Source organism: Pelodiscus sinensis, chromosome 4 (genome assembly GCF_052426305.1).
Source record: "Pelodiscus sinensis isolate ZL-2025 chromosome 4, ASM5242630v1, whole genome shotgun sequence".
NCBI classification, from domain to species: domain Eukaryota; kingdom Metazoa; phylum Chordata; order Testudines; family Trionychidae; genus Pelodiscus; species Pelodiscus sinensis.
Window position 1 is genome coordinate 19,139,438 of NC_143055.1, and position 26,671 is coordinate 19,166,108.

At 38.8% G+C, this 26,671-nt stretch overlaps 1 protein-coding gene across 2 annotated transcripts in view; it reads left to right on the forward strand.

Annotated features, from left to right (window-relative positions):
* FAM193A (family with sequence similarity 193 member A) overlaps positions 1 to 26,671 on the forward strand; it is a 127,267-nt gene that overhangs the window by 83,018 nt on the left and 17,578 nt on the right. For both annotated transcript variants that reach the window (XM_075930865.2, XM_006134711.5), the window contains 8 exons: positions 1,180 to 1,333; positions 1,431 to 1,610; positions 2,353 to 2,598; positions 11,791 to 11,989; positions 13,563 to 13,835; positions 14,323 to 14,605; positions 21,249 to 21,435; positions 23,025 to 23,255. In XM_075930865.2, coding sequence (XP_075786980.1) covers positions 1,180 to 1,333; positions 1,431 to 1,610; positions 2,353 to 2,598; positions 11,791 to 11,989; positions 13,563 to 13,835; positions 14,323 to 14,605; positions 21,249 to 21,435; positions 23,025 to 23,255 — 1,753 coding nt within the window. The remainder of the gene's footprint in view (positions 1 to 1,179; positions 1,334 to 1,430; positions 1,611 to 2,352; positions 2,599 to 11,790; positions 11,990 to 13,562; positions 13,836 to 14,322; positions 14,606 to 21,248; positions 21,436 to 23,024; positions 23,256 to 26,671) is intronic.

Here is a 26,671-nt window from a genome sequence, read left to right on the forward strand (position 1 = left end):
TCATTTCGTAAGTCTGCCAAATGTTGTGGCTGCCTTCCCAATTCTGATGTTCAGTTCTTCATCCATGGAGAGATTTGACAGTAGACCCAAGGTAACAGAATTGTTGAACCACTTCTAATGGACTGTTATTCAAAATGGGTAGTTCTACAGTGTTGCATTATGTTATGAAAAGTGTCAGTAGGGTTTCTTATCCTTAGCTGAAATAATCTATATCCCCTCGTTCTTTATTTTAGTAAAATTTTCAAGATGTATTTGTAATAATACAGATCTGCTTTTGCTAATATTTTGCTATGTTATCTCCAAAAATCTTAAATTAACTTCAGTTCTTTAGGAATGAAGATCAATAATTTTAATTACCTCATAAAAAACTAATTTAAGCAGCACTTACTGAATGCAGTGTTATCTACAAATAGGCACTGGTTCACTCTTCCTGCTTATTCTGTTTTTCAGATTAGGGTATTAATAATCTCTTAGGTGTTTCTATTCCTGTGGCACATGTACTGAATTAAATCTCAGCAAAACCTCTCACTTTTATTTACTAAATGTGCAGGAAAAATTTCTAGTTCCCTATTTAGGAATTGTATGAATAGGTACTATAAAGGCCTGAAGGATAAGCACTTTTTTAACATATGTATGCTAATGCAGTGGTGTCAAAGAATGCATTTGGAGGAAATTTTTTAATTAATGATCATTAATTAGAAAATTGTTATGTTTAGTCATTTGTATAGGGAATTCTGGTTTAACATTTTCAGTGCTTGAAATAGTTTTAAACTTTTACACTTTACATGTTTGTTTTTTTTAACTAAGAAACTAATTGAAATTAAAACTTCTGTTTCATCAAAGAAAAGGCAGGATTTTACCATTTATTGTATTTTGGCGTAATGGAATTATTGAATTTCTTGATGGCATAATAGGGGGAAATTGCATATAAAAATACTATAAAATATTTTAGTGCAGGCTTGCTACTCAAAACTTAAACTATTGCCCTAAATAAGTTAGATGGTAGGTAGTTACCAAGTTATGTTATTTTAAAAAACAGCTATCTTTAACTGTTTTGCTTTAAATTGAAATACAAATTTATCTAAATTTTATTTAATTAACTCCAGTGTTTTGTAATTGCATTCACAAGGATTCAAGTTACTGATCCATCATCATTTATATAAGCCTCTCTTTTTCCAGTGGTAGCGATGATGAAGATGTTGCACCATTATCAGCAAAATTTGCTGATATCTACCCATTGAATAATTATGAAGATGCAGAGGTTGTAGCAAACATGAATGGAATCCATAGTGAACTAAATGGTGGAGGGGAAAACCTGGCATTGAAGGATGAGGTATAGAAATTTACATATGTTTTGTCTTTTTTTTCTGTCAAATGAAGTAGTCTTTGGACACTGATTGATCCTTTGTTTTCTAACTATGGATTTTCAGTCTCCTCAGGTGAGCAGTACTAGCAGTAGTTCTTCAGAAGCAGATGATGAAGAAGCAGATGGGGAAAGCAGTGGTGAACCACCTGGGACTCAGAAGGAGGAAGTAACTCTAGGGAAAAGAACATTAAGGAAAGATGAGACAAAAATGGATAGTCCACCCCCATCTTATCCCAGTCAGCAGGTATAACTCACTGAGGTCTTATGCACATTGTAAGCTATCTTTGAAATATTGGCTATTTGAGAATGAGTGAAAATTGTTTATAAGGTAAGTTGTAGTTATGGGCACTCTTTTTATCTGTGTAGTTGTCATTATGAGATTTAAATTTGAATAGAGCATATAACATTTAGAAATCTAGTGATGGTTGGCAATACCTTCCTTGAACCTAAATCTGAGACCTTTGGTAACTTTCTGTACCTCATTGCCACTGTCTTAAACACTTCTTCCTGGTTGAAATAGTACTTCAGTCAGTATTAACTTAAACTGTTAAACTTACAAAAGAAATCCAGGATGAACTTACTGTTCTGACTTTTAATGACAACAATGTTTTAGTTAAGTGACTTACCATGGTTTTTTTTCTCATCGGTAGAAGTAATTAATGGATATTTCAATAATATATCTGAAACAGATTTACAAAAGCAGGAATCTAGGATAGTTCAGTGCTTTGTACGTTCTATAATAGATGTCTTGCATGTACGTCTGTTGTGACTCAATATTTTATTGGATTGCTAATCTGTTTACTAACAATTCCCAAATATCATACTTAACTCTTTGTTCAGTGTGTGTTAGTTGTTTTAATCAATAGTACATACAGGTTCCTTTGGATTTATAGAAATTTTATTATAAATTGGCTTGCTTGCATTCATAAAACTGTCTGAATTCCTTTTCTGACAAAATGGAAAGAGTAACTTTTAATTCCTTGCAGGCTGACCAAGGTCCAAATACTTGTGAATGCCATGTCTGCAAACAGGAAGCTTCCGGTCTTACAGCGCTCACAGCTGGACGTCTTCCTGCCGGCCATCAGTTTGTAAATCCAGAAAAATCTGCACATCCTGCACTTCACCTTTATCCTCATATACATGGACATATACCATTGCATACTATTCCTCATCTGCCTCGTCCACTTATCCATCCCACATTATATACAGCTTCTCCTTTTACACACAATAAGGTAAGTGTAGCTAAAAAAACTCTTTCTAGTTTCAAGAAAACAGTTGTAAATGTGTGTACATTACAGTAGTTTAACTTAAGGCCTTATTAGCACATTACACTTTACTCTTTTCCTGATTTATAAAGATATCTACTCATATTCTGTAAAAGGGAAACCCAAATTTGAGAATACCCCAGTTCTGGTGGAATTTGATCATGACTGGATTAGAAGTTATCTGACAAAACTTGGTGGTAAATTTAGTCAGTTTCTTATCAATTGAAGTGGCTATAGGGAGAAGAAGAAATTTTTAAAAGATCACCATAGTTATATTAAATATGGCTATGCTAAATTTTAAATTTGTATATATTTGAGGTCAAAGGTGAATAGAAGAAAGGTGGCTGTTCCTTCTCAGCATTGCTGTCCTGGATTTGGATCAAAATGGTAATACTGTGAATTAAGTCAAGTATAGAGGACTACTTGTTGAATGTTTTTGTGCTTTAGGAGAGCATAAATTCAGCAAAGCACTTCTAAGAGCATTATTTAGCAAGATAAGAATATTGTAATCCATGTTCATGGACATGTTAATGTGATGCTAGTGAGTAGGGCCAGATAATTGCCTAGTTAGCTTTGATTTCATACATGCCTACTTCTGTAAAACTATCAGTCTCAGACCTATTTGTTCTGATTGAAGTTTCTGAGATATTTGCACTTTACAAAAACTGTCAAATAAGATTGAAACAAAAATGTGATTCACCTTTGCAGTAAAAGTTTGATCTGAAAAGAGATTATAAAAATTGGATCTGTGGAATTCCACATCATTCTCTTAAAAATCAAGTAGTTTTTTCATGTTTAAAAGTATTCTAATCATCAACCTCCTAAACTAAGTCTGAGTTTTGAAAGGTTGATGAACAGAGGAAGGACAGAAGGACAGAAATTTCTTAAACTTTCTTGCATAATCACCTCTAAAATGAAAGGCCAATGGGTTTTTCTAAGTAATATGGAAGGCTGAATTTAGCCTGTGTCACTATCTGGAGTAGCTCACAACTATGAGTGTCTACCTCAAGTTAGACAAACAAAAAACAGGGGAGACACTCCAGGCTGGTGGTGTGTCCTATAACTAGATTTTTACCAAGTCAGTAGAAGTGTGAACTCCTGGATTATTATATCAGTTAACAAAAGTATAGACAGTCCTCTTAATCTCTCCATTCTATCTTGTCACCTAGACAAACTAGATTTTGTATGGGAGCAACCACATCAGGGTGCTCCCAGTCCAAGACACCGGTCACTTACTCTTCATCAATTGTTTCTCTAGATCAGGGGCTGGCAACTTTTTGGACTGAGAGCCGTGTCTGGGTATGGAAATTGTATGGTGGGGCAGAAGGAGCTCTATAAGGGATATTACCAAAGTCTGGGATGGGGGGGTCTCTGGGATGTAGCAAGGGGGAAATCTATAAGTGATGTTACTAATCTGGGAGGATGAGGGATTTATGGGGTGTGATATGGGGAGGTGGCCTCTGCAGGGAAGTTACCAGGGACTCCTAGGGCCCTTCCAGCAGTGACACCAGCATGGCTTTGCCCGACACTGCCACAGAAAGACACATCCTTTCTGGAATGGGTGAGACCCCTAGACAGTTTTAAGATTCTCCAGGGTGGAGCCATAGGAGAGTGGAAGGGGATTGTGTATGCTGCTTAACTGGGGAGGATGCAACACAGGGATGGGTTTCCTATCTTAGAAACAGCATGGTGAAGTCACACCTGTGGGCTCTGTCTAGACTGGCAAGTTTTTCTGCAAAATCATTTGATTTTGCGGAAAAACTTGCCAGCTGTCTACACTGGCCGTTTGAATTTCCGGAAAAGCACTGACGATCTCATATAAGAGCGTCAGTGATTTTTCCGGAAAAACTATGCTGCTCCCATTTGGGCAAAAGTCTTTTTCCGAAAAACTTTTGCCCAAAAGGGCCAGTGTAAACAGCACAGTAGTGTTTTCTGCAAAAAAGCCCCGATTGTGAAAATGGCGAACGGGACTTTTTTGCGGAAAACCGCGTCTAGATTGGCCACGGACTCTTTTCCGCAAAAAGTGTTTTTGCGGAAAAGTATCCTGCCAATCTAGACATGCTTTTCCGAAAATGCTTTTAACGGAAAACTTTTCTGTTAAAAGCATTTTCGGAATTCATGCCAGTCTAGACGTAGCCGTAGAGTGTGGTTCTGCATGCCAGAAGATAGTGGAATTGTGAGTCAAGAGCTGAAAAGCGCTGGGGGGACAGAGCAGGGGGCAAGCCCCCAATCCCATTCTCTACGGTGGAGCTCAAGGGTTAAATAGAAAAGTCTGTAGGATTCGTTTGCTCACCCCTGCTCTAGATATGCACCAAAGCTAACTCTGATAACCAATTTTGATAGCTAATAAATCTTTAGATGGTTTATATAGAAAAGGAAGTGAGAGTTATTGAGAGGTTAAAGCAGGTAAAATATATACCAGTGAGTTAGTTTATAATTCCAAATGGTGGCAGTGATGTAATAAATTCCCAGGTACCCAGAAGTCTTCCTAGGGTTTTTTTCATCTGGTATTTTTCTCTGTAAGTGTCCATACTGTCCAAAGATACATTTTCCCTTGAATCCATACTTATAGCTGTTTCTTACAGAAAACAAGCTGACAGTGTCAATACTCACATAGGCTTTTCATTTGATGATGGTGAGGAATGCATTTTGTATTTTTGAGCTCTGATCATCTCACACAATGACCACTTGCTTTGAAATTAGCTCTTTTCTGTTAGAATTCTTCATTTGTTTTCCACAAGACTTTTCTCATTTTATTTATTTAGTTATAGGGGCATACACAATACAAATGTGAGCTACAATGTAATAAGAAGATACAAATAAGTGAAAACAATGAAAGTAACATCCCATTTATTTTCATGAAATTTCAATACCAAATACACCCTTATACATGTCCCCACCAAAGCTTAGGCCTAAATCTAAGTCTTTAAGGTACCATGGGACTCCTCATTGTTTTTGATCTATACTAATACACAAGTGAATTCATCTGGAGCTCTGCAATGAGCTGGAATCTGGTCTGCCAGCATCACAGGCTGAATCACTTTTACGGTCAGTAGTATGTGAGAAGCAAGGGCAGGAAACCACAGCTTCACTTTCAGTTGTATATGCCGAGTTTGCAATTGGAAAACTACAAATCTTTAGTTGAAAATGTAGCAGACTTGATATGGAATCAGTGACTCTGAAAATTTGGGACTCCACAACGCTACTTTTAAAGTGTAACTCTCCAGATTAGAGCAAACTTGCAATCACACATCACAGCCTTGTAAATCAGTCTGATTCAAATGTCTGGTCTATAGTGAATTATCTGTGTTTCTGTGATGAAAACAAATAGTTGAAGTGCAAAAATCTTAGTGGATCATACAGAAAAGCCATAGAACACATCAATTGCTGTATATATTCAGATGAAAGTAAACTATATTGGTAACATCTGTAAAAAAGGGTACAAAGTGGGTTTTGTTAGAAAAGCGTCAGGAATAAGAAGTAAAATGGGAAAAAATCAAGTCAGTGTAGAGTTTAATTGCTTTTGGAATTTTTGACGCGATGAGTCAAAGGGGATTCTAAAATGGGACTTTAGTATTGTAAGGAACTGTAAAGCAGAGAGGGAAAGCTATTGCAGATGGTGGTGGCATGAAGAAGGTTATACTAGTCACTGGAAAGATAAAGGGGATAGGATGGAAAATGAAGACATTTTACTAATGAGGTGTATCCTGCCCTCACCTGGAGTTGAGAGGGAATATTTTTGCTCCCCGTGGTCCCACCCTCACATCTGGGATGCCATAGCCTGTTGGGCAAAGTCTGTTTCTACAGTTTCAGAAGGGTAGCCGTTTTAGTCTGTAACTGGAAAAAAACTTAAAGAATGATCTTGCAGCACCTTAAAGACTAACAAAAAAGGATGGGGGGGAGGGAAGAGGAGGAAAAAGAAAGAAAAATAGGGAAAAGAAATTTTCAATTAGAGTGTCCATGCTAAATGAAGCTGATAAGAATACTTAGTACCCACTCTAAGTACCCTTTGTTTTGTTTTTTTATGTCATCAGGATGTGGAAAGTAGTGGGCCATCCAGCCAACATCTTTAAGACGTCTGTTGTAGGAATTAAACTTGCAAATGAAATAAAATTCTGTACCTTCCCTGTCGAGCTGGCTTTTGAAATTGGTTTGAAATAATAGTGACTTTGAGATCCATTAATGAGTGTCCAGGGAAGTTAAAGTGTTCCCCAGATTTCTGTGTATTGCCTTGTCAGTTGTCTGATTTGTATTAATTAATTCTTTCTTGTAGAGACTGCCCAGTTTGGCCAATATACATGGCAGAGGGGTATTGCTGGCACTTGATGGCGTAGATCATGTTAGTGGATGTGCAGTTGTATGTGCCTCTGATGTGGTGGTTTATGTGGTTATGCCCTGTGATGATATTGTCTGTATAGATGTGTGGGCAGAGTTGGCATTGGGGTTGATTTCAGGGGTGGGTTCCTGGATGAGTGTGATAGAGGTGTGCTGCATGATTATTGGAAGAATTTGTTTGAGGTTGTGGGGTTGTCTGTAGGCGAGGATTAGTCTATCTCCCAAGCCTTGTGAGAGTGAAGGGTTATTTTCCAGGTTAGGTTGTAAATTGTTGATAAATTGATACCTGGGTTCTCGCCTAGCTCTGGCAATCTGTATTTTCACTTCTCTGGGTGGGTATTTCAGATTTAAGAATACTTTATATAAATCCTGTAGGTGTTTGATTCTGTCTGTGGGATTGGAGCAAATCTGGTTGTATCTTAGGGCCTGGCTGTAGACAACTGATTGGGAAATGTCTTGGGTGGAAGCTGGAGGCATGTAGGGAAGTGTAACGGTTGGTAGTTTTCTGATGTAAGGTGGTGAAAATATGTCCATCGTGTAATTGTGCTGTAGTCGCAGCGAAGTGAATCTCTTGTGTGGACTGATCCAGGCTAACCTTGATGGGGGTCGGGGTGGAAGTTGTTGAAATCCCTGTGAAGTTTAAGGGCCCATATGGATCCATATCATGAAAATGTTGTCAATGTAGTGTAAATAGAGTAACAATGCTAGGGGGTGAGATCTGAGGAAACGTTCAAGGTCAGCCATAAAGATGTTGGCATATTTTGGGGCCATGCGGGTGCACATAGCTGTGCCGTTGACTTGTAGATACAAATTTTCTCCAAATTGGAAATAGTTGTGTGTGAGGACAAAGTCGCAGAGCTTTGTAACCAGGTATGCAGTGGCATCATCAGGGATAGTGATCCTGACAGCCAGTAGTCCATCTTCGTGTGGAATTGTGGTGTAAAGAGCTTCTATATCTGTGGTGGTCAAGATGATGGTGTTTTCAGGAAGATTACTGATGTTTTGTAGTTTCCTCAGGAAGTCAGTGGTGTGTCAAAGATAAGTGTGCTGGCAGCATAGGGTCTGAGGAGAGAGTCCGTATAACCAGATTATCCTGCTGTAAGTGTGCCAATGCTGGAGATAAGTTGTCTGGGATTTTCAGGTTTATGTACCTTGGTAGGAGATAGAAAACTCCTGGTCAGGGTTTTGGGAGGGTGTTTGTGTTGATTTGGTCCTGAATTATAGCAGGGAGTTTCTTGTTTTAGAGTTTTTTATATTTTTTTTTAAGTGGGATCGGAGGAGAGAAGCCTGTAGAATCTGGTGTTAGTGAATTGTCTGGTCACCTCCTGTTCATAATCTGTTTGGTTCATGATGACTACAGCATCCCTTTGCCAGCCTCTTCGATTATGATGATAGAATTGTTTTTGAGGCTGTGTATAGCATTGTATTCTGCATGACTGAGGTTACATGTTGTTTGCTGACAATGTGAGTCCATGCACATGTGCAGAAGCAATCAGTGTAGAAGTCAAGAGACTGGTTATGTCTGTCAGGAGGGGTCTATATGGATGCCTTCATATTGCGGGGTTGGTGGCGGGCAGCTGCAAGGTCAGTGTTGTTCATCAGTGTGTTGGAAATATTCGTTTAGGCAGAGGCGGCGAAAATGGGCTTCCAGATCTCTATAGAATTGAATTATATTTGTGGGGGTGGTGGGGCAGAGAGTCCTCAAGACAGGACCGATTCTTCTGCTGAGCTAAGAGCGTGGTTAGGTTGACAATGTTGCTAGGTGAGTTGAAGGTCCTGGGACTGAGATCCTGAGGCATGTAAGAGTTTGGATAGTTTTTCTTCTGAAGGGAGGTGAAGTTCATTGTAGGTAGCTTGTTGGGTTTTAGTAAAGTCGAGCAAGAGGAAGCTTATGTAGAAGTTGGGTTTTTTGTGAGAATCTCTAATGTTGAGAGCTCCTCCTTGATTTTCTTCTGTTTGTTGTAAAGTATGCTGATTAGGTGGTTCCACAGTTTTAGAGAGTGTGACATAATCTGTGGCTATGGTCTGTGGGATATGTAGATTGTAGTGGGGTTTTCACCTTCATTCCATTAGGTATGATGTCCATCTGTTTGCACTTGGATAGGAAGATGGTGTTTGTTTGGATCTGTGCAAGTTGCTTTGTGTAGTTGATGGATTTCCACTCCATAGAGCTGAATTCAGTGCCTTACATGTTCAAAAGTTTCAGAGGGGTTAGTCTGTAACTGGAAAAATTTAAAAAACAGCAAATAGTCTTGCAGCACCTTAGAGACTACCAAAAATGTAAATGGTATCATGAGCTTTCAAGGGCACAACCCATTTACCTTATTTTGAGTTAATGCCTGCTTAGAGACTAACAAAAAATAAATAAATAGCACATCCTAATGACATAAAAAAACAAAGGGTACTTAGAGAGGGTACTAAATATTCTTATCAGCGTCATTTAGCATGATCGCTCTAATTGACAATTTTTCCTCTATTTTCCTTCTTTTTCCTCCTCTTTTTTCCCCCACCATCCTCTTTGTACTATTTATTTGAAAACTGGACCCTTTCAATTCCATTAATCTGAAGAAGTGGGTTGTACCCACAAAAGCTCATGATGCGATCTACATTTTTTTGTTCGTCTCTGAGTGCTGTGTCTACACAGCAAAGCTGAACTTGAAATAAGCTATGCAAATTGAGGTACATCAATTACATAGCTTGTTTCAAAATAGCTTATTTCAAAATTGGGAGCATCTACACAGCACTTATTTCGAAATAGAGTGCTCTTCCTCTGACTTCACGTACTCCTCATACTGTGAGGGTTACAGGAGTTGGAATAAGAAGTTCTCTAGCTTAACAGTATTTCGACATTATTTCGGAATAACTGCCTGCTGTGTAGACACGGACTAAGTTATTTGGAAATAACACCAGTTATTTCTATATAATATTGCTGTGTAGACATATCGAAAAGTGCTGCAAGACTATTAGTTCTGTTTCCTTTAATGGCCAGGATCAGTTGTAGTGGCCCTAGCTAGCCTTCAGGGAAGCAAGGCTTAATGGCCAGAGTCAGTTTCTACCTCACTCTAGGCCCTTAAGTGCAGAGGGGACACAATTGGGTGGGAGGTACCACTCACTCAGCTTCTCTGGGTCACTTCTTAATCTGTGTCCTGGGACTGTCATCTGAGAGTTGTTGGGGTCACTGGCGTTGTCATCCCAAAGAGTTGGATTAATTCTAAGTACCAGTACAGGACTCGTGTGCTCTGTCAGAGCAAGCCAGTGGAACAGCAAGTCTGAGAGAAACTTTGGAGATTGTATAGGAAACTTTTGAGACTGGATTTTCTTCACTTCCAATAACATTAAAGATTTGAAGAGAGAATAAGCAGTGTTCTGTGATTGAATTTATACAGACTCCTAGTTGTTTCTTTAATTGTAAGATCTGAAATTAAAGATTATAGGAAAGGGTTGTACCCTATTGTCCCTCCCTACTTCTGATAACTTTATTAGGTGCTTAACAGGCACAATAAGTCAAAGATTGTAATCTTTGTAATTCAGAACAAAGTTTAAGAGGTTGGTACAACTTGAGAAGGAGGACCAGTGTAAAAGTGTACAAACATGACTTTTTATAGATGAGCTTTGTGCCCGATTAGTAGGTGAGAAGTTTTTTGTTACTGGAGTCAAGTAGATTTCTAGAACTGATCTCATCCTGCCAACTTCCTAGTCATCACTTGTTAATTTATTTTGTGATGGTTACACTAATAGGAAAGAGGAGTGTGTTGTACTTCAATTTTTAAAAATTTTTTATTTTCAAGGGGTCTGTTCCATACACAAAATGTGGCACGAAAGAAAGCATGGTGGTGCTTGTGGACTAAGTGGACAACTAACGCTGGCATATTTGTCAGAGAAATGGGGCTAAATAGTGATGACCCTTCTCACCTATGAGTGTTTTTGACATTAGTTCTTAGAAAAGTTATTGGACACAGCTGGTGATTTCACTGATAATATGCACGTTTCCAGATGTGTATATATCTTTTTCCATACCATTCATTTTGGAAGACTAGAACTGAAATATTTTTCCTGAGATTGCTTAAAGGTCATAATATTCACAGGGTACCATACTCAAACTTTGTCCCCAAGATTGTGTGCTGAAAGGCAAAATTTAAGTCAGAAGAAGTTGGGAACCTACATCCATGCAACTAACGGAAGATGCTGTGGGCTTCATTCTAACAATTCTAGGAACAAAACAGTTTATACATTTCCTACTTATTTTTTTAAAAATTGGAATCCATGTTAACATTGTCATTGAGATGTCGAGTAGAAAATTTAGAATACTAGACAGATTGTTTTTAAATCAGTTTAGATTAGAATATTTACTAATATTTCTTTCTCTTGTGCTTATTCATAAGCTCCCTGATCACAACTGGTTGCTGTAGTAATACTTATATTACCTATATATAGTGGATTGGTTTTTTTGGATAATAGGTAGTTAGAAGTGAGGCATTCATAAAGTTTCAGTTTTTATGCAAATATAAAATGTAATAAAAAGTGAAGACTAACAGAAACACACTGAGTACACTTTTTATAAAAGGAACACTTTTTTCAAGTTTTCTGTCAGCTGGTTGCTCTTTTAAGGTCGGCATATAAGTGAATATAGCAGTTAAGCTCCCACACACATGCATATATAAATCTGCCATAATTGTCACTGTGGGAGATGAACTTTTATTAGTTTTTAGCTTATACAATTTCATATAAGATCAGAACACCTTATTATACTGACTTGAATATTGTTGTTGGAGTAACTGTGTGGGCAGGCAAACGATTAATTAGAAAATACTTTTATTTTTGTAGGCATTACCGCCAGCACCGGTTCAGAATCATACAAACAAGCATCAGATATTCAATGCATCGCTCCAAGATCATATATATCCAAGCTGTTTTGGAAGCACTCCAGACTGGAGTAGCTCAAAATTTATAAGTATTTGGGGATCAGAAATGATGAATGACAAGAACTGGAATCCAGCTACCTTTTTGCCCGACACACTTCCTGGTGAGGGTTTGTTATAATTTCACACTGAATAGCTATGGAAATTGCATAATCAAACTGAATGTGGCACTTTGTCTGGCAGTAGTACGTTTCACTGTCATTTTTGAAAAGAGCAATTCCGGTAAAGATTTGCATAGACAGGGAGTTATGGTATCTGTAGTAGCTGAAAACATCAAAGTAGAAACTGTTTAATCTCATTTCAGGGACAGAAGCAAAAACAAACCACCTCTCTTGGCCTCTAGTATGAGATATTTATAGAGATGCTTTCATCTTCAGATTTGTGCAGCTACTGAAGGATGTGGTTTAGAGAGATGCTTATAAGGAAGGGATAGGAAGTAAAAATCCCATGTCTCCTATCATAAGACCTTGGTCTTGTTTCATAAAATTATAGGAGCATTGTTAAACTAACACCACAATGGATGCCTCAGATTCCTTTCTCTTGTCGCTGTGTGGGGAAAAAAGCTAGTGATTGATTTTGATGCAAAACAAGCGTCACGGTATTTTCATGTTATATTACATTGTAGAATCATTTCTTTAGACCTTTGAGTTTATTTAACTTGTCATACAAAGGAACAATTTATATGTCAGCTGTCAGTTGAGTCACATATTTAGGGGTTTGTCTAAATTAGAATGTGTAGAGGTATGTTTCATGTGAGTTCAATATGTCTTGTTTCATTAAACTGGTAAGTCTCAGGAAATTTTAATTGCCAGTTGCCTATAGAAAAGTCTGTGCTGGTTTTCAGCAACATTCTAGAAATCTAAAATATGAAAGTGAGGTAGAACAAAAGAAACTCAACCAGTAAAAGACTAGTAAATGTTTACATGTACCTTGCTTCTCTTGTTTTCATTACAAATATTGCATTTCAATGCAAGACTTTTTCCTATCAAAAACATGACTCCCTGAAAAACTGTCTTGTTTTTATGAGACTTTATTTGCTTTGTGTTTTGGTTGTCTCTTGTCTGGCCTATTTCTAATTTGTACCCAGCTACTACAGTAGCATTAAAAAACTAACAAAATACTCCATTCAGGTCACTAGTGGAAAACAAGTGAGTGAGTAATCTCCGTTGTTATGGAAAGTCACACCACAAAAAGGCACTTGGAGTCGCCAAAAACTAAGTAAGCATTAAGGCTAAATTTTCTTCTCACTCTGACTGAGGTGGTATGCTGCCACTGCCTGTTGTGTTATATGGCTAAACTGGACATTAGATTCCAGAGCTATCAATCTTGCGCCTTTCACAAGTGCTAAAATCACTTAAAAATTAAAAGGTTGAACAGTTATGTACAGTAATGCAGTATGCTGCTTATTGCCACTACTGATATTTAAGAAAACATTTCAAATTTCAGTTTGAGACAAATTGGTCTGAGAATTTAAATGTAGTTACACTTACATAGACTAACATTCAGTGAGAACATATTTACTTGATAGTCCTAGTAGGCCAGCGATAACATACATGGCTGGATGTGGAAGTACACATCTAAATTCAGCAAATTATAACATGCTTAAAACTGGTCAACTGCTATAAACACAATTCTGGTAATGGTAGAAGTCTTAATTATTGTGTGTTTCACTTGAAGGGAGTGATCTATTAGCACCAGCACTCTCAGAAATAAGACCTGAAGCTCTTCCTACTACATCTAGCAATGAAGCAACAGCAGTTACAGATAGCAAAGAGAAAAAAAATGCTGCCAAGAAGAAATGTCTGTACAATTTCCAGGATGCCTTTATGGAGGCTAATAAAGTTGTCATGGCAACCTCTTCTGCCACTTCTTCTGTCTCCTGCACAGCTACAACAGTGCAGTCAAGCAGCAACCAGTTTAAAGTATCATCTAAGAGGCCTTCCTCAATAGGTAAGAACTATAATGCATGTCAAGTTACTTCGTCAGTTTCTAAATGAATGAGTCACAAAGGTTTTAATTAGTTGTAGTTAGGTTTAATTATCCTTCCTATTATGTATTTAAATGGTTTAAGCAGATTCTTTTAATCAAAACTGCACTATTACTCTTGAATTGTATATTTTTCTACCCTTAATCCAAAAGGACTTAACCTCAGGACTCATGATTAAGGTTGATTTGGCCAAAATATTGGTGTGTGTAAAGGGAAAATAGATTTTAAAAATATATTCTTTAAATATACTTTATTGCTTAGTTTGTGACAAGTACAGCTGTACTAAAAAGATCAGTTAACTGATTTTTTTAAAGAGCTAGAAATAAAGAATGGCTGAAACCACCACTTGACTGATTCGTTGCAACTCATGCCGATTTCTGTTAATTTCCTTAAAAAAATTAAGCACCCTTTCCTTGTTTTTGTGTGTTGTGTATTTTTTTTCAAATTTAGGAGACGTGTTCCACAATATAAATAAAGAGGACCATAGACATTCTGCACCAGTTGCACCACGAAATAGTCCTACTAGTTTAACATCCCTTCCTTCACTGTCTCCTGCTGCACTGTCTCCAGCCACTACACCCCATATTTCAAATCTTGCTGCTCCATCTTTCCCCAAAACTGCTGCAACAGCTCCTGGGTTTGTGGATCCACATTCAGGTCTTTGTCCTTCCACAGTTGCACCCCCTACTTCTACCACAGACAGCTCTGTAAGTGCACCACCAAGTGTCTGCAGGTGAGTTTACTTTGTTCAGACTTAAATTGGTGTTAAAAATAGTAATAAAAACATACAAAATATATTGGATAACTTTTGCCACACCATTTTGTACACCACTATAATGAGAGAAGTAGTTTTATTCATTTAATAGATGAGCAAGATACCTGGGCTCTGTTCTCTGCCACTCACTAGCTGTGTGTACAAGTCACATCATATGTGATGTAACTCTCAAAAAAAGTGTGGCCATGGTGTTTCAAGGTAGGGTAGTATTTTTTTTTCCACATGAAGAAACATGCCTTTTTACAGAAGCTGAACAAGCACTGGGTCTCACTATATATGCTGAAACATCACCTGGGGTGGAAAAATCAAACTATGCTTTCTGGTTCATTTATTATTCCCAATAATAAAGGTTTCTGTAAAGGGGAATCCTGTCTTACTAATCTATTAGAGTTTTTTGAAGGGGTTAACAAACATGTGGACAAGGGGGATCTAATAGATATAGTACACTTAGATTTTCAGAAAGCCTTTGACAAGGTCCTTCACCAAAGGCTCTTGTGTAAATTACATGGTCATGGGATAAGAGGACTGAGAACTGGTTAAAAGACAGGAAACAAAGGGTTGGAATAAATGGTAAATTTTCAGAATGGAGAGGGTTAACTAGGGGTGTCCCCTAAGGGTCAGTCCTGGGACCAGTTCTTTTCAACTTATTCATAAATGATCTGGAGAAAGGGGTAAGCAGTGAGCTGGTAAAGTTTGCAGATGATAGCAAACTGTTTAGGATAGTCAAGACAGAAGCAGACTGTGAGGGACTCCAAAAAGATCTCACCAAACTGAGTGATTGGGCAACAAAATGGCAAATGAAATTTAATGTGGATAAGTGTAAAGTAATGCACATTGGGAAAAATAACCCCAACTATACGTACAGTATGATGGGGGCTAATTTGGCTACGACAAATCAGGGAAGAGATCTTGGAGTTATCGTGGGCAGTTCTCTGAAAACTTACACGCAGTGTGCAGCGGCGGTCAAAAAGGCAAATAGGATGCTAGGAATTATTAGCAAAGGGATAGAAAATAAGACCCAGAATATCTTACTGCCCCTGTATAAAACTATGGTACGCGCACATCTTGAATACTGTGTTCAGATGTGGTCTCCTCACCTCAAAAAAGATATTTTGGCCTTGGAAAGGGTTACTAAAATGATTAGGGGTTTGGAACGGGTCCCATATGATGAGAGGTTAAAGCGACTGGGACTTTTCAGTTTAGAAAAGAGGCAGCTGAGGGGGGATATGATAGAGGTCTATAAAATCATGAGTGGTGTGGAGAGGGCTGATAAAGAAAAGTTATTTATTAGTTCCCTAAATAGAAGAACTAGAGGACACCAAATGAAATTAATGGGTAGCAGGTTTAAAACAAATAAAAGAAAGTTCTTCTTCACACAGCGTGTAGTCAACCTGTGGAACTCCTTGCCAGAGGAGGCTGTGAAGGCTAGGACTATAATAGTGTTTAAAGAGAAGCTAGATAATTTCATGGAGGTTAGGTTCATAAAGGCTATTAGCCATGGGATAAAATAATGTCCTTGGCCTCTGTCAGAGGCTGGAGAGTGTTGGCAGAAGACAAATCGCTTGATCATTGTCTTCAGTCCACCCTCTCTGGGGCACCTGGTGCTGGCCACTGTCTGCAGACAGGCTACTGGCCTAGATGGACCTTTGGTCCGACCCAGTATGGCCGTTCTTATGTTCCAATAAGTAAGCTTCTAAATGTGGGACTCATTAGAAAAATCTATTGATGATGCATAAACCAGGATAGATCCTTTTATGACAGGTCAGGACTCCCTTAAGATTGTTACTCAATGAGCTGAGACCCCGACTAAGCCTGTTTTCCCTTCCAACATGGACCCCCCGTCTGTTTTGTTGAGTCAGACACGTTAGCCTGCTACACCACAGACACAGGGTCTGGACCATGCCCCCAAAGCTGCAGACTTTAACTGAAAATAGCATAGCAAGATACCAGTGTCCAACACTTGTATAACCCAGCCCCTCTGGGAGTTGAACCCTAGGGCTTGTTTACGCTACATAATTTTGTCAACAAAACTAATATTGATATGAAAAATCAATAAAAGCGAAGTCACTAAAGCATGTTCACGCTTGCTCCCTCTGTCGACAGATCGTGTCCACATTGGGGGCACCATCATCTACAGCGTGAGCAATGTACTATGGGTATGTATCCCACAGTGCCTGGCAACATCTGGTGACAGATGTAGTGAGAACACAGAATGGAGCATGGCACATCATAGGACTATGGAAAATGTACTGTCAGGCAGGCTATGAGTCCCAGCCCTCCAGTGGTTTCCAGCTTCCTTTTGTGACATTTTTCCAACTGCCAATCTTTGCTGTAGACTACAGCATCTGCAGTGAGAGAGGATGGGTCCCAGACTCTTCTCCCAGGCTCTGTTAAGTGTCATGAGGATATCACACATGGCAGCACAGTTAATAGTGAAGTTACAGAAAGAGGTATCAGGGGGTAGCCATGTTATTCTGAATCTGCATAAACTACGAGAAGTCCTGTAGCACTGTATAGACTAACAGATTTATTGGAGCATACGCTTTTGACAAAGTGGGTCTTTGCCCATGAAAGCTTATGCTCCAATAAATTTGTTGGTCTGTAAGGTGCCATAGGACTTCTTGTGTTTTTACTGAAAGAGAGAGGCTCAGAGGTGCCCGGTATTCTGTCTGCTATGGACAGCAACAACTTAGCTATACTTTTTGTATTCACAGAGCAGTTGCATAGTGTCTCTTGTGGATTAGAGAAACCAGCACTTGTGGGATCACATCCCTTTGCAGGTGTAGGATGAAGACAAGCGGCTACATAACTTTAGGCTTTGTAAAGCAATCTTCTTGGAGCTGAGTGCTGAGCTGCTCCAACCTACAACATAAGGACACCAGAATGAGAGCTACCCTCTTGCTAGAAAAGCGTATGACAATTGCTGTCTGGAAGGTGATGACTCCAGACTGCTACCAGTCAGTTGCAAATCAATTTGGAGTGGGGAATTCTACTCTTGGGACTGTATTACTGCAAGTGTGTGGGCAAATAAATTGCTCTCTGCTACAGAGAACTGTGATTTGGAGAAATGTGCATGAAATAGTGGATGGCTTTGCAGAGATGAGCTTCCTTAACTTCCTTTTGTAATATACCAATCATTTGTCACTGGCCCTTGCCAAGCACACACCTCTTCAAATACACAAAGTATGGTAGGTGTTGGGCTTGGAATGCAGGGTGTATAAGAACAAAAGAAAATAGTCTCTGCAGGCTTGAGGTGCAGCTTTGCAGGGAACTGATTCTAAAAATATCACACTTTCCTATGGACAAGTATCTTTCTAGCAGACCTCTCATTGCTGAGTGTAAGAAGGGAAACCAGGAGGTATACTACATGCTTGTGGCTTTCGTCCTGCTCCATATGCAGCTAACCTATATACCACTTTGGTCCCTGCACAAGTGATTGCAGAGTAGCATGGAATTGTGTCCTACAGTGGGGGAAGGTACAAAACTCTACTGCCATGGAATCTGACACAGAAAATTAACAAGTACATCCAGGAAACTTTCCAGAACATCTCTCTGGAGGATTCCATTGAGATCCTGGTGTCCATCAACACCCTGTTTGGCCACACCAACTTAGCTTGAGAGAGTAATGTCAATCTCAAAGAAACACAGCCAGCTTCCTACTTTTCTCTGTCCTACCACCAAGTCTGCACGTTACAGCCACTTATGCTGCATCTCGTCTCCTGCTTCATGCTCCCCAGAGAGCAGCTGCTGAGACTATCAACCTCAGGAGTAAAGAACAATTCCTGGTGGCCTGAACACTACCCCTTCCAGGTGACCCTACTGTGAGTGCCACCTCCTTGTCCAGCTCATCTTCTTCATCAATAATTTCATCATCTGGTTTAGAGCCTCTTTCTGCTGCCTCCATGCCCTTCAAAGTATCCATGGAGCTCTTAGTGGTGGAGGTGGGGTCACCACTGAGGAATAGCATCTGGTTCCTTATAAGAATGGCAGGTCTTAGGTGCAGTGCCAGAGTGACAAGTTTGCTTCCCTTGCCTTATGATATGCCTACCTCAGCCCCTGTGTCTTTTCTCTGCACTGCAATGTGTCCTCCTCATAGCCCTTTCTGCACAAGCCTCAACTTCCTTAGGTCAATAAATGGCGGTATTTACACTGGCTGTTTATTGGGAATAAAGAGAGGGGGAAAGAAAAAAAGTCTCAAGTAGAGTGCAATTTTTTTGTCACTAACTGGGTGGTGGTTGCAATAAAAGTGGCATTGCAGTGTGTGTGCTTTCTTTGTTTTACCATCAAAAGGTTTTTAGTGACAAAACTTGGTAGCCTACACAAGGCTCTATATAAATCCATCTTAGGTTGTATAGAGATCTGTACAGTATAAACTTAAGAAATTTCCCCCTCTGTCTCAATGTAAAGCGAGAGGCACAAACTCCTTGTTCTCCCCCCAGGTGTAATTATTTACACTGGGTTTATTAATAAACAAAAGTGATTTTATTAAGTGTAAAAGGTAGGATTTAAGTGGTCATAAGAGATAGCACACAGAACAATGTAGATTATTAAGCAAAATAAAATCTAACATGCAAGCTAAACTTAAAGAAAGTAGTTCCATACAATATTTTACTCTGAAAGTTATTCTAATAAATGTTTTTCACAGGCTGAAAAGCCTTCCAGCTTGGGCCAAATCCTTCCCCCCAGTTCTGTCTGAGATTTCCGGTAGTCCTCTTGGGTGGGGTAGCCAGAGAGAACTGAAAACTTAAATTACCTCAAGCCTCACCCTTAAATATGTTTTGCATAAGGTGGGAATCCTTAGTAACTTTCCCTCAGCTCTTGTGGAAAAATAAAGCATACAAGATGGATCCCAGCATCAGGTCACTTGGCCACATATCTTGGTGCTACCATAGCCTCTCCTTCCAGGCTTGCAAGAAAAACCGGTCCATCCACAGATCATTACTTTTCTTGAATATTAATAATGGCCCTCACTTAGCAGGACTACATTAGTAACACAGGTTTGTACTTCATATTTCTAACTTCAAATATGGGAATGATACATGCATAGAAATGGGAATCTTGTTCAATAGATTACAACCTTTCCAATACTGTCTTATATGAAGTACCTTCCCATGCCCCATCACACATTTGTTATATCACAATTATTTTGACAGGGCTAGCCGAAGCAAAAAGCAGTGGTAACTTATTTTGTTAATCAGGAGACCTGATTCAGAAACCAACAAGGAGTATACTTATTAAGGAAGCTATCAAATTAAATAGTTTTTTGACCATAAGTGCACTTGAAACTTCTCTGGGTATCAATTCTCCATTTGGAAAATGAATATATCTACCATTTTTGTGATGCTTAGTTTAAAAGGTCTTTGAAAGCATTGGGTGAACTGTGCTACGTAAGTACAGAATATTACCTCAGAGTGGTTTTTGTAGTCACCTTGGTTCTCTAGTGTCTGAGAAGCATAGCAAGATACCAAATAGCTGAGTCATTCTTCTGAGTACCCTGACCTGTTCTACTTGTGGTGTCTATGGAGAAGGTGCGAGGCCACAGCATTAGCTATGTTGGTACAGCTTGAGAACCAAGCAGAGTCGTGGCTTGGTGTTAGCTGTTCACTTGAGTTAATTTAAGAAAAATAGGCATAGCTTTATAACATCTGGCTAGCTTTGAACTAGATAAATTATTAAAATATAAAATGTTTTTTCAATACAAAGAAATGTTTTTCTGTGCATAGGTTATGTGGTCTAATGCTATAGAACCTACACTTCTGCTCACGTTATGAGGTGCTGCTGTAATGCAAATAGTATTAAGACAGTGTTTCTTAAATTGTGTTCTGCGGCACACCGTGAGGCAGTTGGTGTGCGCTGTGGAGAACAAGAGAATTCAAAATGGCCACCCTTAAAGGTACTTCATACTGTGCATAATTAGCTTATGGAATTCACTTGTGCTATCTTTGAGCACAAGAGATTAACAGAAATCAGAAAGGTTGGGACACTTACATGTATTACATGCCTATGTAAAGTTATAATTATGAAGGCTATTTTAAAATTTAAGGATATAATTCAACCTATGTTTACTGGTGAATAAACTTTCTGCAAGATAAACTATTCTATAAGTGCCTCCTGTGGCGTTTCTTGTCTTCTGTGATCTCTGATACTGGACTATTTGGATCACTGGCTGCTCCTTGGTTTCAGCTGATCTTCTTTTAGTAAAGAGTTTGGACACCTGTAGAAGCAAGTGGAAACAAGGAGAGCAAACTCTGTGAACAGCCAGTTATGCAGACCACAATTTTAGAATCACTTAGCTTTAACAAATGAAAACTACTGTTGGCCAGATTATGAATGCCTTAAAGACTAGGATGGATTTCTCTAAACACTGATTGCTCACTTTACACATTCACTGAATCATTTCATGAGCATCCCATCTCCCCTTAAAACACTCTATTCTCATTGCTTGGTTTTGAACATACAAATCTGCAGCCTACTAAGGTAGGTTTTGGTGTGATGAGAACTGCTTCTGATTCACATGTATATAATCCTACATCTCTCTCTGTGTATATATATATAATATGTTTCTTTTCATTCTATTGTAATGAACCCTTTATTAATACAGTGATCCTGACTGTGAGGGCCATCGCTGTGAAAACAGTAATACGTATGATCATCAACAGTATGATGGAGAAGAGAGCCAAGATGAAGATAGCTGTTCAGAGCATAGTTCTAGTACCTCAACATCCACAAATCAGAAAGAAGGAAAATACTGTGACTGTTGCTACTGTGAGTTCTTCGGCCATGGAGGAGTAAGTTTTGCTTAACAATTTTAATGAGTAACAATCTTTAAGTGTTCTGTGATCTGTTACTTGTTGTAATATTATCTATTGGTTGTAACTGTTTAGTGGCAGAATTATTAAAAAATATATGTTCATAAATTCCTTTCTCTTCATTTTAACTGTAAATTTTCTAACCAGATATAAGAAGTTAACTGCACAGATAAAGGTTTTGTAGCAAGGAAATGCATTCTAAAGCACTTTCTAAAAGATGCTAAAAATAAGCTGGTGGGAAAAAAAACTGTTTCACAGTTAGACTTCCTGCATTGATTTGCTATGTGAACTCAGGCAAATTGTTTTACCTATGTTTTAAAATCTGTGAAATAGGGTGATTGTACCTTATGATACACAAAGAGCAGAAAAATAACAGAGACCAAACTAGAGAGGCTCGATATAAGGGTAGAAAATAAAATATATGCGTTTAAAAATTCCTAATGTGATTGGTCATCTGGGAGTAATTCAAGCAAGAGCAACAAATGAGGATTTAGGGGAGAAAAGCTTAACAATAGGTGCTTAGACTGATTTAATGATGGCTAAAATGTGTATCTTGTAGCCATGTATGAGAAATTGTAAAAAGTAAGGAGCCCTCTGTGGCTGGAAAGATCCTCTCTCACTAGCAGAGATTGGTCCAATAAAAGATATTACTTCACTCACGTAGTCTCTGGGATGAAATCAAGTTATTTAGTTTGTTCATATCTACTGGAAGATTTACCTTATATTGCTTGGGTCACTAACTCAAATAAGTTTTATTTTTCTTCATTGAAATCATTACACTGGGGTGGGACTGGGGTTGTGGAGTTCAGTATTTAGGCTGTCCTGGGGGGAGAGAACTGCCCCAGCCCTTTCTCACCACAGCAGCTTGAGGCCAAGGTGAGAAGTGCTTCTCCATGGCAGCTGCAGTGGGCACAGCTGGGGAGGAGTTTGTCCCCCAGCTGGGGAACCTATATAGTAGATAGCTTTCCCTTTCTCCGCCCTTGCTGGCCCAATTGGAGCTGTATCAATCTGAATCTCTGGCCCCTTGCTACTCTTCTAGTAATTCTACAGTATAATTGTCCATCCTGCCAGATGCCTCCCTTTTCATTTTCTGAGAGAGTCACATTCCAGGCACATTCCATTGTCCTGGCACAACCAAATCTTGGTCTTGCTTCAAGTTATGATAAGAGGATTTGGTGGTCCTGCCTTACAGTTTAAGAGGAGTTCTTGAACAGACAGATGGATGAACAGACACACAAACACTCTCAAATGTGCAATAGATAATCTGTCTAAGCATCAGAACTACTTCCTGACCTACCAGTGGAAAGTCTTTTGCTGGCATTTTGTCTCCTCCTGCCTTACCACCCATCTTGTCTACTGCAAGATGGAAATAAAACAAATCACTCTGACTTATGAGCCAGCCAAAAATCTGTCATGGTAGTGCTGTCTTTTGCACACACATTGCATGTGCACACATTGAAGATATGTATTGTTTATGCACTATCTGAAACTTCATATTGCAAAATTCTAGGCAGTACCTTGAAACTTTCAAGCCAGATCACTGTGATATTTTTCCTTATGGCCATTAGCCTCCAGCTGCACCAACCAGTAGAAATTATGCAGAAATGAGGGAAAAACTTCGTTTACGTTTGACAAAGAGGAAAGAGGAGCAGCCGAAGAAACCAGACCAGATTTCTGAAAGAGAAAGTGTAGTTGACCATCGAAAAGTGGAAGACTTACTACAGTTCATAAACAGCTCTGAGACCAAACCAGTAAGCAGCTCTCGGGCAGCTAAGAGAGCAAGACATAAGCAAAGAAAGGTAAGAAACAAGCCCATATTAATCATAAATTATATAACTTGAATTTATAAGGGCATTGTGTTTAGGTATTTGTGTAAAACTTTCCATCAGCACCATTTCGAATGGCAGTTTACTGATTGGCTGTTCATTATTGATTTTAAACTGTCATTGATGTAGCTTGTAGCATACAGGCACATAATACAACTGGTTTAATCTGATGGGTATAGTGGAATCACTGCTTAGTGAGGAGGGAGAAGCAGTAACAGGGAACTTGGAAATGGCGGAGATGCTCAATGACTTCTTTGTTTCGGTCTTCACCGAGAAGTCTGGAGGTGTGCCTAACGTAGTGAATACAAGCAGAGAGAGGGTAAGTTTAGAAGATAGGATACACAAAGAACAAGTTAAAAATCACTTAGGAAAGTTAGATGTCAGCAAGTCACCAGGTCCTGATGAAATGCATCCCAGGATACTCAAGGAGCTGATAGAGGAGGTATCTGAGCCTTTAGCTATGATCTTTGAAAAATCATGGCAGACAGGGGAGATTCCAGAAGACTGGAAAAGGGCAAATATTGTGCCCATCTATAAAAAGGGGAATAAGAACAACCCAGGAAACTACAGACCGGTCAGTTTAACGTCTGTCCCAGGGAAGATAATGGAGCAGGTAATTAAGGAAATCATATGCAAACACTTGGAAGGTAATAAAGTGATAGGGAATAGCCAGCATGGGTTTGTGAAGAACAAGTCATGCCAAACTAATCTGATAGCTTTCTTTGATAAGATAACGAGCCTTGTGGATAAGGGAGAAGCGGTGGATGTCATATACCTAGACTTTAGTAAGGCATTTGATACGGTCTCGCATGATATTCTTATTGATAAACTAGGCAAATATAACTTAGATAGGGCTACGATAAGGTGGGTGCATAATTGGCTGGATAACCATAGTCAGAGAGTTGTTGTTAACGGTTCTAAATCCTGCTGGAAAGGGATAACAAGTGGAGTTCCTCAAGGGTCTGTTTTGGGACCCGTACTGTTCAATATCTTCATCAATGATGTAGATATTGGGATAGAGAGTACGCTTATTAAGTTTGCAGAGGATACCAAACTGGGTGGGGTTGCGACTTCTTTGGAGGATAGGGACATAATTCAAAATGACCTTAGCAAGTTAGAGAAATGGTCAGAGGTAAACAGGATGAGGTTTAATAAAGAGAAATGCAAAGTGCTCCACTTAAGAAGGAACAATCAGTTCCATACATACAAGATGGGAAGCGACTGTCTAGGAAGGAGCATGGCGGAAAGGGATCTAGGGGTCATAGTGGACCACAAGTTGAATATGAGTCAACAGTGTGATGCTGTTGCAAAAAAAGCAAATCTGATTCTAGGTTGTATCAACAGGTGTGTTGTAAGCAAAACTCGTGAAGTCATTCTGCCGCTCTACTCTGCACTAGTTAGGCCTCAGCTGGAGTACTGTGTCCAGTTCTGGGCGCCACATTTCAAGAAAGATGTGGAGAAATTGGAAAGGGTACAGAGAAGAGCGACGAGAATGATGAAAGGTTTAGAGAACATGACCTATGAAGCCAGGCTTCATGAACTGGGCTTGTTTAGTTTGGAAAAAAGAAGATTAAGGGGGGACATGATAGCGGTTTTCAAATATCTAAAAGGGTGTCACAAGGAGGAAGGTGAAAATTTGTTCCTCTTGGTTTCTGAGGACAGGACAAGGAGTAATGGGCTTAAAGTGCAGCAGGGGAGGTTTAGATTGGACATTAGGAAAAAATTCCTAACTGTCAGGGTGGTCAAATATTGGAATAAATTGCCAAGGGAGGTGGTGGAATCTCCCTCTCTGGAGATATTTAAGAAGAGGTTAGATAGACATCTGTCAGGGATGGTGTAGACGGAGCTTGATCCTGCCTTGAGGGCGGGGGGCTGGACTCGATGACCTCTTGAGGTCCCTTCCAGTCCTATTATTCTATGATTATTCTATGATTATGCTGTTTTAAAAGCTAGTTGAGCTTTTTTGCTCACACACCAGTATATCATACCCTTATTTTTCATTGCAAATTAATAACCTACTGGAACTGCACATAATCATAGGGAGGTATCTTTATTGCACTCCAAGATGGTGACCCATTTAATGAGTTAATGTCAAAATCTAGTTTTCTTCACATCAGTAAGCTCCATTAAAATATGTCTTTAACCATGTAGCATACGAGCAGTATGTCTGTGCTGATGTGGTGGAGACTCAGGATTTGAGAGTCATTTGGGCACCCTCTACTGGATTTAGAAGTTCCTCTGCAGCACCCTCTACCATGGTCCGAGTGGAATTCAAGACAGGTTGAGCATAGAGCCATGGTCTTTACTTGGCTGGAGGGTGAGGAAGAAGTGGGTGAGGAAGAAGTGGCAGTTTATAAACTCAATTTGCTTTCAAATGGCAATAGGTAAAAAAAAATCGAATTATGTTCAGCTTCAAAAATTATGAAGATTTTGTTGAGGGGATAAAAGAAAATGATAAAATTTTTGTCTTGACTTCCTAAACAGAAAATCTGGGTTTCTTGTTGAGTTGATATCTTCACACACCAACTTCAGGATACAGAGGAAAAGGTTCAAAATAAGGCTTAAGTTATTGTGTGTGTTTGTTTTTAAATCTGGAAAATAGGTTTTATAAGTTGACTAAATATTATACATGTTAAGTGATATTTTAGTCTGTGCATTTTGGATTATTATATTTTGCTATAAATATGTGAGTTTGGATATTTTTATTATGACTTTTTAACATAGAGCATACTAATGAAAAACAAATGTTTGGTTTGTTTTTCTTAAGTCCCAAAGTTAAAGTCTTATTTTATAAACTGTTTGTTTTTAACATTTTCCATTAATTCATTTTTAAAAAGACAAATTATGTAAATATAGTGCTGTGCATTCCAGAAGAAAAGAATTGGAAGACTTTGTAAGCTTTTTTTATACGCTAACCCTCCCTCCCTCCTTTCCCCCCCCCCCAAAAAAAAAATTTGCTTATCTCTCAAAATGAATGGGGTCCTATATGAACACTGCCAAAAATTCACAAAATTAGTAGACGACCCGGCTGTTGATTAGCAAATGACACTCTGTTAAGAAGCTGCTGCTCCTAATTTGAGAGGGGTAAGCAAATGTAACACAATAACATCAACATTTTATTTCAGTAATGACAGGGACGACCCTTTGTAAATTAGAAAAATAAACTATTAAAAAAATTAATAAGGGATTGCTGTACTATTATTTATGACAACTTTAGTGTTAATTTTGCTTCATGATGCAAAAAGACTGATCATCAGAGTTACTGGATGACATTTGTATTGATGGTTGTTAAAATTTAAACTACTGTGGAATCTTCAGGTGAAAAACATGTTTTCATATCAATTTGCCAAATGTTCAGTCAAATACTGCCCTTTTAGTATTATAAAAAT